The sequence below is a fragment of the Podarcis bocagei genome, assembly GCF_964188305.1.
Source record: "Podarcis bocagei genome assembly, chromosome: 11".
Classification (NCBI taxonomy): Eukaryota; Metazoa; Chordata; class Lepidosauria; order Squamata; family Lacertidae; genus Podarcis; species Podarcis bocagei.
In genome coordinates, this window is record NC_138136.1 from 4,603,567 (window position 1) to 4,616,743 (window position 13,177).

General features: G+C 36.9%; 1 protein-coding gene across 3 annotated transcripts in view; it reads left to right on the forward strand.

Annotated features, from left to right (window-relative positions):
• VPS13A (vacuolar protein sorting 13 homolog A) overlaps positions 1 to 13,177 on the forward strand; it is a 152,910-nt gene that overhangs the window by 135,493 nt on the left and 4,240 nt on the right. For 2 of the 3 annotated variants that reach the window (XM_081213486.1, XM_081213487.1), the window contains exons 67-69: positions 241 to 364; positions 1,969 to 2,083; positions 10,571 to 10,656. In XM_081213486.1, the coding sequence (XP_081069612.1) occupies positions 241 to 364; positions 1,969 to 2,083; positions 10,571 to 10,656 (325 nt within the window). Of the gene's footprint in view, positions 1 to 240; positions 365 to 1,968; positions 2,084 to 4,651; positions 5,193 to 10,570; positions 10,657 to 13,177 lie in introns of those variants that run through there. The other variant, XM_081213488.1, reaches the window with a different exon arrangement.

Consider the following 13,177-nt stretch of genomic DNA (forward strand, 5'->3'; position numbering starts at 1 on the left):
GAAATAACTCACACCTCAGCCTTAATTGTAGCAAATGATAAAATATGCTTCCTTTAAAAAGATGTTCATTTATTTGTTAGAGTGTGGTGCTGGTTCAGTCCCCGTCTGGGGCAGCTGCGTATTCCTGCATTGAAAGGGGCTGGGGCCAGGTGATCCTCTGGGACCTTCCCAACTCTACAATTCTGTGATGCTGTGATTCTATTTTATGTTTTGTTGTTTGCTGCTGTCATTGTTTTCTAGGAGCCCAGAAAGAAGGAGCAACAGGTTTTTTCAAAGGCGTTGGGAAAGGATTAGTGGGAGCTGTAGCAAGACCCACTGGAGGAATAATAGATATGGCTAGCAGCACCTTTCAGGGAATTAAAAGGTAAGAATGTATTGATTACCATTATTTGTGACCACCACCGTCACAAAGTGACTGCGCCATACTGTTCACATTTCAGCCCTTGATCAGTAATTTTATTTAAACATTCCTTAATAAAATTATCAGCGCTGATAACACAGGTACTTTAAATAAAATGAGAACAACTTCTTTAATTAAAAAAAAAATCAACAGTTGTACACATGATAAATTTCATTTTATAATACTTATATTACTTTTCTTTGAAATATTTCCCCTAAATATAAAACATATTATTAGCTTGGAATAGAAGTACTTGAAAAAATATAATTTTAAATATGTCATTATGTGTTAGTGTATGTTTCTCAGCTTGGCATAGGCGACATCCATGTAAACAGTTGTGTTCTGTAATTCACCCAAGACAGGCACATGTTGGGGTTAGCGAAGTTGCATGTGCTCTGCCCTTTGGGCTCCTTCACTTTAGTTCCTGCCATTTCCCAAGGCATATGTGTTTTTTCTACTCTACACAATTTTTTTGCCTTTTGAGCTCAGGTTCTTTCTTTTCGCTGTATTTCCCTCTCCTTTATTCCTTCTTTGCCTTTTCAAAAAAGTTTTACTAAAAAACAGTAACCCTTACCTCTTACTCCATTCTTTTCTTACTGTGTCTTCAGATTGTCATAGTTCATACCAGTAAAAACTACAAAGAAAACAAACATAGCATACTAAGAGAATTATGCGAAATTTGCTGTTATGAACCGTTTTGTACCTGTGTGTTTTGTTTTCTTTGTGCGCTGTGCAAAATATGAACAAGCCAGGGCTGAATTGATATTACCCTTGCTGGTACCTTTCCCGGGAAAATCAGAGGCTCACTATGTCAGGTTCCTACTGGAAGACCGGACAAACGCTAGAACATTAGCAGTGGCGAAGTTTTTATCGGTGGTTGCATGAACCAATGATCCCTATCTTTAAGTCTGAACAAAATGCTTGTTTAACCTGGAGGTAGGCTGTCTGAATTGTGCTTTGCTTTGTAATGATTTGTTGGGTCTCTGGACCGTAATAAAGATTGATTGATTGATTGATTGATTGATTGATTGATTGATTGATTTTTCTTTGTGGTGAGAGAGCCTCCCCCATAATAGAGATATTCAGGCTCCCTTGCTCTGTGTTCTTTCCCAACAATCAGGTCTTCACTGGCTTTTGGTACACCCATGCTATGGGAAATACACCTACTGGAGCTTAGAAACCAAATAAGTTTGTTCTTGGTATGAGCTTTCGTGTACTTTCCACTGCGTCAGACCAACATGGCTACCTACCTGAACCTACTGGAGCTATTTTTGTTTGTGGGGCATCATATCCAATGGAAAGGGTGTTCGCCCTGTCGCAAGACACTAGACAGGAGCAAAGACTTGTGGGAAGCAGGCTGGACTCGCTCAGTTTTTCCTCCTGTCTAGACGTAGGCAGTACGTTCCTCCTGACTCAGCTAAGTTTTTTACTAGTTTCTGAATTTGTAATTTGTATTACTTAACTATTTTTATATGGATGTTTATAATTTATTAAAACATTTTAGAATATTCATGAAAATATTTATTCTATTTCTGTAATGCAAAGGTCTTAACTTTCCTCCCCCTCAGAGCTACAAATGCTTCCGAAGATGTTATGAGCTTGCGTCCTCCCCGCTTCTTTGGTGAGGATGGAGTCATTCGACCATACAGATTAAGAGATGGTGCTGGAAGTCAAATGTTACAGGTGAAGAAACTAAACCTTCAAGGAGATGTAATATAATACTCTTTTTACATGCACATACATTCCTCTTCCATACTTAAACATATATATTTTAAAAAAAATATTAGGAACAATTATTCCTATTTATGCATTCAGGAATGTTTTAGTATTTAGTCAGGGGAGACCATTTTTTTCAATTTGCATTAACAGTATATTTCAAGATTATTTGACATTTTTTATTTAAGTTTTTGAAAATAATAATAATCTGCTTTTATAATATCGGCGCATCCTTCTCTCTCCATCTGTTGCATGTGTGTCTGTGTGCAGAACTATGGATGCACATTTCTGCATGCTCCGGATGGCCTGTATTGTCCCTCTCATATTCTCTGTGATAGCACAGTCCGCAAGACAGATGTGTTTATTAGACCTAAGAAAGCTGCTAGATTTCAAGATAAGAATTTTTAGTTAAAATACATTAGAAATGTAGCTTAGAGAGGCAGCTGAAATAGCAGTCTTTGGTTTGAAGGAATGTGAAAACAAAACAAAAAATCAGCTACTGCAGCTGATTTCACTTTGTGTTAACCCTAGTGTGTGGGATTTTTACTGCAGAGATCTTGGATATCATATAAGCATACTTAAAGTTAAGTACGTATCCTAAGTGCTGTTTTTTAATTGTTTGATAAAAATAGAGATTTGCGAAATGGCCAGTGTGAGGGGATGTAAGTAGGATAGCAGATCCAAAGTAGTGGGGGGAAAGCGACAACATTTATATTAAAATGTTTTCTAAAGCCTTAACTATATAACCTACACAAGTGCCTTAATGAGAAGGGACACAACAAAGAATAAATATTGAGATGAAAAGAAATGCACTTAATCTTTTTGAAATGTCTTTATATTTATAGAAGTCTCTATTTGAAATGTTACTACAGTACTTCAATACAGGTTTTTATTTTATTTAAAAATTATTTTTTATAGTCTATAAAACTCATAGTATTTTGAATATTGGCCATTGTTGACTAGTTTTTATCTAGAACAATTTTTAAAAGAAAAAATAAATAAAGGGGTATATTTTACTATGGAATTGAAACATGATAGTGGCTAGTGGAATTAGTTGTGAGAAATAAGTGTATAGGAATGTTGAGAAACAAAGACTACTGATGGAAGGAGCAAATTGGCTGCAAGATTCTCTCTGGGATTCTCTCACACACTCATGCCTACCTTCTAAGACAGAGTCTCTTTTAGCACAATGTGTGAACCAAGCCACTGTGTAGTTACTGTTTTCCTTCTTTGTTTGATAAATTGGAACAGTTGAGTTGAGAACAATTCCCAGATCCTTTTTGTTAAGTTTTGGAAAGTTCAAAATTGTTAAATCTGTGGCCTCATAGTGAATAATGGGAATTTGAGTATATTCGCAACAATTGAGCAGCTTCTTCCACGTGTGCATGGAGAATATCCCTCAGTCACTCAGTTCACATCCCACTATCTGAAAGTGGTTGTGCAAGCATTGGTCACAATGATTTATTTTTGATTAATTAATACATTTTATAATCGTTTAGACACTCCTTATTCAGATAAAGGTTTCCGTAAGTAGATTTACTGTACTTGAGGGTACAGTGAGACAGACACAGAAATACATTCTATAACTCTCCTGTGATTTTGGCAGGAAGGGAACTCTGGTATTGGCACCACCATCCCTAGTAGTACATATACGCTTAGATTTAGTCTGTTGTGATCACATATTAGAACTGGATAAATGGACACGGGCTGAGTCCTGATACCCCTTTTCTGCTGTCAATTTACTGGGAGAGGCAATTTAGGATCATTACAATTGACTGTTCAATTTAGTCTAGGAAACAAAGGGGATTCTGGCCAATGATGAGTTGGACTTCACCATCTTCTCCTATCCCACAGTACTTAATTAATTTAAGTAGTGTTGTAAAATTGGCTCACAAGGTGGCTTGAGTGCTTTCATGTGCTCCACCATAAGTTGAAGCAGCTATGGTAAACCAAAGCAGTTACTGTAAACCAGATTTACAAATTGCAGTTCTGGAACTGAATAATGTCTGACTGATACCAGCAATTTATGGTGCAGAACCAGCAATTTATGAGTACAGAAGCTTTCATATGCAGAGTTCCTCTGCCTGTGGAGACTTATCTATGCATTCCAAGGTATTAAGCAAATCTGTGTGCAGATCAGTGCAAAGAAAACTCTCTTACTCACAGGTTTCCTGTTTTATACTTTGATTTATAAAATCTATGTGGTCTAAAAATAGAAAACACAAATAGAGTAGGTTTTATCTAGTGCAGAAAGCTATGGTTCAGCTGTGACTGTGCTTTGTAAGTTCCAAAGTCTTTTGAGCAATAGGTTTTGAGATTTGCATATATTTATAGAAAAGATAAACTTGGACTTATTTTAGTGAGTGGTGAAATATAGGATTACATTTGTACTAACTGAAATTCTTCTTCTGCATACTAAAAATTCAAAAGTTGCATCTCATCTTTCTTTTTTTGCATTTTTAAAAATAACAAATAATTAAACTTTCCAGCTTCAACTAACACTTCTGCTTCTTTCTTCTCTTACCATGCTTGCAGAAAAGACAGGCCTGCAGAAAATGGACTATGTGTCATATTAGTGATAGTGATGATGATGACAGTTAGAGTAATGTGTACTTTCTCTGCTGAATTATCAAGTTTAATGCTGCCACTTTAAGTTTAACTGCCACAGAAAAGCAAAAAATTATAGTAGCTGTTTTACAATTGTGTCTTAAATGTAAGTTTAAAAATATACACTAATGAAGTCTAAGCACAAACACAAAGAAAATTGTTGTTTTAATTGTCTTTATTTGAATGTTGTTGCTTTGACAGTACTTTGACAATAATCTTGTAACTATGATTTTTCCCCAGTCAAAATATATACTGTTTTTAAATAGTATATTTTCCATTTACATCATTATTTTAATTTTATGCATTAAATTTAAAATCATTTGTGCATTTTTACGCAAAATGCCATTTAGATATAAGTACTCAGTGTTGCCCTATAACTGTGTTTATTGTTGTTGTTAAATTTTAGTTTTAGGTATTGAAAATTGTGTATGAATATTCTGTAATAACAATAAATGAGTCTATATAAAAAAAGATTGATCTGATCTGTTCAAACATCCCTACCATTATTTATTATCTTACCTATTTGTCACTTGCTTTATCAACTTTTATTTTTAAAAACACATTTATAGTTTACATCCTTTCATTTTCAGAAACTTAATTTAACATTTTTGCCTTAAACTTTCATTTAGTTCAAACATCTTGTGAAATATAGTATGAAATATGAGGCTTTTAATTCTAACCCTGTGGTTCAAATTGAAACTACTGATGATTTGACTTTTAAGTGAAGGGGCTGCAACCACAAGGTGCTGCAAGGTGGAAGAGAAACTCACTTGGAAATATTTTGATGATCAGTCACTAGTCCAGCCACTAATCAGCCAATTTGCCAGAGAAAATAAGAATATGTAAAGGCTTTTGACTTCATGGAGAGAGTAGATGCCCTTTATTTCTTCCGATCAGTGCACAACAGGAAAATACACATAAATGGTAAAGTAGGGAAGCAGTGTCATCCTGACCAAGGCAACTGAAGGCATATAAAAGACCCAAATGAGTTTACAGTGGTGCCCTGCAAGACGAATGCCTCGCAAGACGGAAAACTCGCTAGACGAAAGAGTTTTCCGTTTTGGGGGTGCTTCGTAAAACGAATCTCCTATGGGCTTGCTTCGCAAGACGAAAATGTATTGCGAGTTCCTGCGGGTTTTTTCCCCTCCCCCCCTTTTTCTAAGCCGCTTATCAGCTGATCCGATAAGCCGCTAAAAGCCGCTAATAGCGCTAATCCGCTAATCCGTCAATGGGCTTGCTTCGCAAGACGAAAAAACCGCTAGACGAAGAGAATCACAGAACGGATTCTTTTCGTCTTGCGAGGCACCACTGTATTGCCACTGTGGTAGTAGGTGAGGAGAAGCCTAGGTGGTGGACTGTCCATAGCAGTGTCTGTTGTTGGGTATCACTATTACAGGAGCTGCTGCTCTACTTGAATGTTCTATTTATAGGGGCTTCATAATGTTTTCTTTCCATTCAGTTACACCATGTGATTATGATAGTATAAGAATATTCCTTCTGTAAGCATATCGTTGAAACATTGCAAGGTTTATCTATCTTGTGAATCTGAGAGAAAAGAAATTTTTAACTTAGAAATTAATGCTTTTACTTTTCAGCAATCCCTAGGGAATGGACTGTCATCTCTGTAGCAGCGCAGCCAGAGTCAGAAACTGGGCATCTGTGAAAGCTTATTTCCTTAGATTTATGGACCACTGAGTAGGGATGGGAGTTTTCAGAAATCTGAATGTCAGGATTACCTGCACATCCTTTTTTTCTGACAACCATCTCACTCCTTAATCATAATAAGAAGCAAGGGGTTTATGTATTGATCCACACACAAAAATGATCAATTTGTGCATATTATATTCATTTATATATATATTTATTAGACTTGTATGAATATTATACACATGTACACTCCAGGTTTCCTAAACGACCAAGCACATAAAAAGATTAATACGAAAAGGCATATGACTATTTTAAAAGGTATGTATTAATATAAAATTACGCTACAGAAATACCATACAGCATGAGGCTTTCCTCTTTAATCAAACCCATGAGCTGCTTGGCTGTAAGTGTGTGTTCAGTATAAGAGGTTATCCAATGTGAGCAAAGTCCAATTGGGTCAGAACCACTAAAATCCATGCATAAATTGACAATAAAGGGGGAATATTTGGGTATTTTAAAAATAAAGATCAACTATAGAGTTGTAAAACAAAATAGTATGCACTATTCTAGGCTAGAAACATTGAGGGAAATATAAATAGCCAGTTTTCTCATTCTCGAAAAATTGAAGGTGATGGCCAAAATTAATTCTACTCCGAGTAGACCCTAGGAAATAAATGGACGGGGGGGCATGTAATTACACTCACCTTTTAAATGTTATTAAAACAATATTTAAATTATTCTAAAACATCAATACATTTGGTTTTTTTCTTCCTTTTCCACAAGGTCTACCCAGTTTCTGGAAGGGGGTAGCTCTGCAGTGCCATCTGGTGTCACATTTTAATAATGCATTATTAACCTTAGAAAACAACTTCATATGGCTATATGGTTATCTCAACCATTCTTTAACTCCTTTTTAGCATTCAAAGCCATGGGTGTAGATCCGCCCTCAGTGAGTTGTGGAGGTAGGAGCCTACAATGGGAATTACAATTCCAACACCAATTTATATCAGAATATTTTAATTATAAGATTTCTATTAGATTCACAGATTCGGTGCTAGAATCAGGGCAGCATTCCTGCAAGGACCCCCCTTCTGGCCCCTGAAGCCCATTGCCCTGCTCCTTTATGCTGTTGTTACCTGTTCCCCTGTCCTCTTAAGAGTGCAGGAAGCAAAAGGAGCAGCAGGGGAAGTAACCTGCTTGCCATGTCTTCTTGTAGGCAGTAATGCAGATTGGGCCTGAAGGCAGAGGGCCAGCAAATGAGCAGTGTTGACAGTGCTAGCCAGCGTAGCCCACTGGGGACAACGTGCCTAAAGGCCATGCAAAACCTGGATATAGTACACAACAGATTTTCAGGAAAGAGAATCTTGACACCTAGTTTGGAAATTGGCAAATGTGTAAGTATCTTTGTACAGAACAGAAGTAAGCTAGTCTCTTCCTAGTGATGGTGCAGTCCAGGCTTGGAAATAGTTATGAGAAATGTTGAGGGATAAAAACTACTGATGGTGAAGTAGACTGACTGCAGTGAGAATGGAGGTTCAACTGCGCCCTTCTTCCAGGTCACAGCAGCTGACTTTGCAGAATCCTTCTTTTGCAGCTGTCTGACGGATGATTGTAACTCCACTGGAAGACTGAAGAACATTTTACCTAGTGCTCTTTCCCATTTCCACCCCTCCAGTGAAATTTGGCCTTTTTCCTATGGGATACATGTTGCCAACACAACAGTCTTTATAAATAAACAGTTTAATATATGAAAGGTTTACATGTATTTAGATCCCCAACCCCAATTTCCAGAATAAGTGATTGGGGATATATATAAATTGTATATTGTTTGGCGTAAAACTTCTTCAATGTCAAAGCCTTAAAGAGACAGTAAGAAGGATCCATCAAAGGAGATCTGTGTGTAAAAAATGGTGAACCGCTACACAGATTACCTGTCTGAAGTTTTGATAAGGCAGCCACCAATTGTTGCCCTACTATGTGGCTGCCATTCTCTATTGTTCTCACTTTTCTTTACTCTGAACATCTTTCCAAAAGCACTGTTGTGATTCCAGTTCAAATAACCCAATCCAGAAGAAGTGTGGTTAATAGAGTAAGGAGTAGCTTCAGGATGTGATTTAGTGGCACTACTAGTCAGAATAATGCTGTTATTGAGTCCTTCCTCTTTTGCCTTGGAAAAAATATGTGTCTTTCAGTGGTATGAGCAAGTAAGCCATTCTTGCATTTGCTTGAAGAGAGCAGCAGGCATGTTAGTCAATGGCTACTGGAGGATAAAGAGAGGTGAATTCTTAGTGGGGATGCCTGAGTAAATTAAGTGATATAATCAAGATTCATGAAAGCATTCAAAAATTAAGCACTTCATGCAAATAATGGGCTCTGCTAAGTATTGAACTTTCAGTTTCAAAATGAATTATGAAAGTAACAGTAAGGTGGCATTTGAAAAGAGTGGTAATAACAAGCAGCAAAGAGCAGGTGAAAACATGGAAGGAAAAATAAAAAAGAAAAGCTGAATGATGAGGCAGAACTCTTTATAATTCAACCCAGTTAACACCAGGTTTCTGATACCCCCCCCCCATCCAATCTTCAATTCACAGTGGAATCACATAGTTGAAATGAGGTATTTTAGGGTGCTCATCAGTCCTATTCAGTGCCAAGATTCCTTAAACAAGACCTCTCTGGTAACTGCTTTTTCTCCTTGGGAAAGAGATGCACTGAACTTCCCTAAGCAGCTGAAATATTTGCTATTTTGCTTCCTTTGTTCTGTCACTGCACATAAATTTGTAAGTCTGAAATGTCTGTTCACATATAACCTGAATGAAGTATTTCTAGTGGCTGTAGTTAAAGAGAGCTAGAGCCATGTTCAGAGTGTGAGCTGGGAGGTAGGAAGTATAAATCTCAGCGCTGCCATCTCTGTCTCCCCCTTCCCCCTCCATAGGCAATGTGTGGATAATGTTTTCTGAGGATTGCTGAGATTTAATTTGTGAAATAATTTGGTCACTTGGATTAAAAAATAATCTAGCAAACCTACTAGTGTATTGGAATCCTCAGATTCACCTTGTCTACTATATAATAAATGGTTCTATATCAGTGGCTAGTTTGGAATATATTATGGATTGCAGTGTTTTGTATGTTTTGTAGAATTTCTTCTAATGAACTTGCAGTGAAAATTTAGCATTTTTATATAGTATAATTATCTTGCAATCTACTCACTTTCTTAAATGCACCACCAAAATTGTTTCTATGCTTGTTTTTAAAGGATTTAAAATGTTGTTCCTTATTATTTCCTTTTCATTCTAAAATCTAAATTAAACTTTTGTTTTAGTTAAAGAAAACATATTTAAATATATCAGGCAGGCCTGTTCTGTAAAAACAAACCACCCATTTTATGTATACATGTATGATTGAATTTTTATGCAATATAAAGTATTGCTGTTTGACTTTAGGGAATGTATGAATTGGGGACTTTTTGTTCTCTCATTGGTGTGGGGGGACTGATAACATGATGTAACATTTGTGCTTGAGACTTTTTGAAAATACTGTATAAACAGCTGAGGAACATTTCAGCATGGGATGGTATTATGAGTCAGAGGTCAACAGCTTATTTTTATTCACTTCATGTTTAAAAAAAATAATCAGCTATGGCTTAAGGAAGATCCACCAGTCTGGCTTACATGCCTCAAACACAGTTCACTCCTTTAAAACCATCATATATGATTGGACGCTTGTGTCTGAAACCATGATTATTTGCATAGTTGTATTCCATTTACTGAGAAATACAATAAGAAATGGTTTCTGTAACAATTCAGGTTGAATTTGAATGGTTTTCTATTTTGAGTATTTCAGCATTCTGTAATCTGAAAATGCATAGTACTTTCAAGGTTACAAACATCTGAATAGCCCAATATTATGTACTCATAATTTTAGATAAAAGGTTTTTCACATTCTAGGATTATTACGCATCATGTGGAAGGATGTTTACAGTTAGGTCAACTCTCTATTACAGTACTACTAGGTGTGAAAGTTCTTCTTAATCATGGCAGATATTAAATGTCCTCAGTATATGTGATGTATACATGTTTTATAATAAGCTGAAATTAATAATAATGTAAGCTGAACTTAATAATAATGTTAGACATTAATATTTTCCTCAGAAAGAACTTTCTATACTCTAGGGAATTCTATACAACTGTCTTTCTCTTTTAGAATATTGAAAATGGAAGATTTGCCAAACTGAGATACTTTACACATGCAATGGTTAATAGTACAGATTTACTAATGGTAACAAAGAGGTAAGGTTCCCCATTTGTCCAGTTAACCTTATAAGCTGCATGCATTGTTACACTTGTTTTTTTGCTCACTCAGTAATAATATATATAATATAAATAGTGTGTTTAGATTTTCCCTTAGCATTTAAATGAAAGAAACTCCAATCGTCCTTAAAGGTAAAGATACTGAAGGCTATATTTTACAACAGAAGACCAAGATTTAGAACGTTTTTATGTTACCTCAAAGCACTTGATTAGAATTTTCACAGTAGTTAAGACTGGAGATTTGTGTTAAGATTGTTAGTGTGTATGTGAAAATCTGGAACTGATAAATGGTAGTCGGAATAACAATATTCATGGGATAAGCTCTCATTCATTCTCTCTCTCTTAAGAATGATTCTACCATGTACTTTTGTAACTGATGTGCTTCAGTTAAGTAGTTCCTTGTGGGTGCAGGTGTCCATATATATTGAAACTACATCAACGAAAGCTTCCTTGTTCAATTTAGTAGAAGAGACAGTTCCATGAGTATAAAGAAATTTGCAATGTCTCTGCCTCTCTTGACTGAAAAGCAAGGGCGCCAACAGGATTTTCTGTGCTTAGTGCACAGCATGGGAAGTGGGATAGCTGAGCTACTTGTAAAGGAAACCAATTTACATAAAATTTAGCTATGCTTTGTATCATATGCAAATTTGTGTCCTTTTTTGCAAGGAGCATCGAGAAACATATATATAATTGTATCTTCATACTAGAAAATACTTAACATGTTGAATTTCTGCCTGCCTCAAAGGCACAAGAATGACATGGCAGAAAACATGCCTAAAGCTCTTTGCAAAGTTTTCACATTTTATATTTGCCATTTTCAGGGAGGAGGTGGATTCTTTAACACTTACTGTGTAGTAGTATTTGCAGAAAATAACATTTAAGTATATGATCTTAGATGAAAAAAGAACAAACTATTTAGATACAAAGGGCTGGAAAATGAGACAGAAGAGTGCACTGAAGGGGAGGGAGAAACAGCAGCTCCTTTGGATTCCAGGGATTCCAATCACCTGGTTTCCAAGCAACTGACTCGTCTATCTCAGCCCTGACTTCACTCATTGGCGGCACTAAAAGGTGGGAGCAGTCAGGTTGGCACATCTCAGAGAAATCACTTAGAAGAGTACCTGCGCATTTTCTTTCATAACTTACTTTCCAGGAGGGCTAGAGAGTTAAAAAAATAATGAATGGAAGCTCAGAGTCTGGGGGCCCCTGCATGATGTGGGCTCAGTACATCAGTACTCCCTGTACTCACATCTCAGTGGCCCTATGAAACGGAATAGGAAAGCAACAGGAACTCTGTTTGATTATTAGAACAGGCACCTTGAAATCAGCAGAATACATATTTAGTGGTAGTGAATTAGTTTTATTCTTACATAGGATTCATTTCCTAGGGGCCGTGGGGGCTCCCCCCCCCCCATAAAATATTTGAGAGGTCTGCCCCCACCCCAGATTGATGGGCATTGCCACTCAAATAGTGTGTGCGCACCACATCATGTGATCGATTATGCATGGTGGGGCCTATCTGCCCGCCCCCATATTTAATTCAAGTTGGCACCCCTGCATAGGAAATAGTATGTCACTTTGAAGGTATACAGCTAAGTCCCCCCCCCCAAGCAACAGTTGCTATCCAATATTGTGCAAGCTCATTTCCTTTTACTGCCTTCCCCACTGCAGTTTCCCACACCACTTCAAATATTCCCTAGGGTTTCTCAGATTTCCAGAGCAAATTTGGAAGGATAGGCACAATTGGATACCACTCCACATAACGACAGTCATACCTCGTGTTGTGTTTGCTTCAGGTTGAGCGTTTTCAGGTTGCGTCCCGCGGCAACCCGGAAGTACCAGAAAGGGTTACTTCCTGGTTTCGCTGCTCGCGCATGCACAGACATGCAAAATTATGTCACGTGCATGTGCAGAAGCGGCAAATCGCGACCCGCGCAGACGCAGGTTGTGTTCTCATGTTGCAAACAGGCCTCCAGAACGGATCCTGTTCGCCTCCAGAAGTACCACTGTAATTCCACATTTACAAGGGAATTTGCGCCTTAATGTTTCTCAAACATTATCCCCATCCCATCATGCTTCTGAAACTGAAGGAAATTTCAGATGCACTTCATAAAATGGCATAAATACCTCGCTACCATTAGACGGATAATGTTATTAACCATGCATAAAGCACCTCTCTGGATCCTGACCAGAGTTTTGGTTGACAAAACTTGCTTTATTTTCTAACTGAAATATTATTGAAACATGTAACCTTACAAGCTTTTTCAAGGAACTAACAAATTCAATTCAGTGAAGATGCAGGAACACTTTTTTTTTTTGTATACAAAAATACATAGAATGTATTTGATCTTAATTATTAGAACATGACTGAACAAAAGTATGTGTTCAGTTCACCTATTGCTGCTGCCTGGTTATCATTCTATATGCCCTCTGTTCTTTATTATATATTGATTTCTGCATCTTTAAAGTAGAATGTAGTTGTCTTCTTTGACTGAATTAA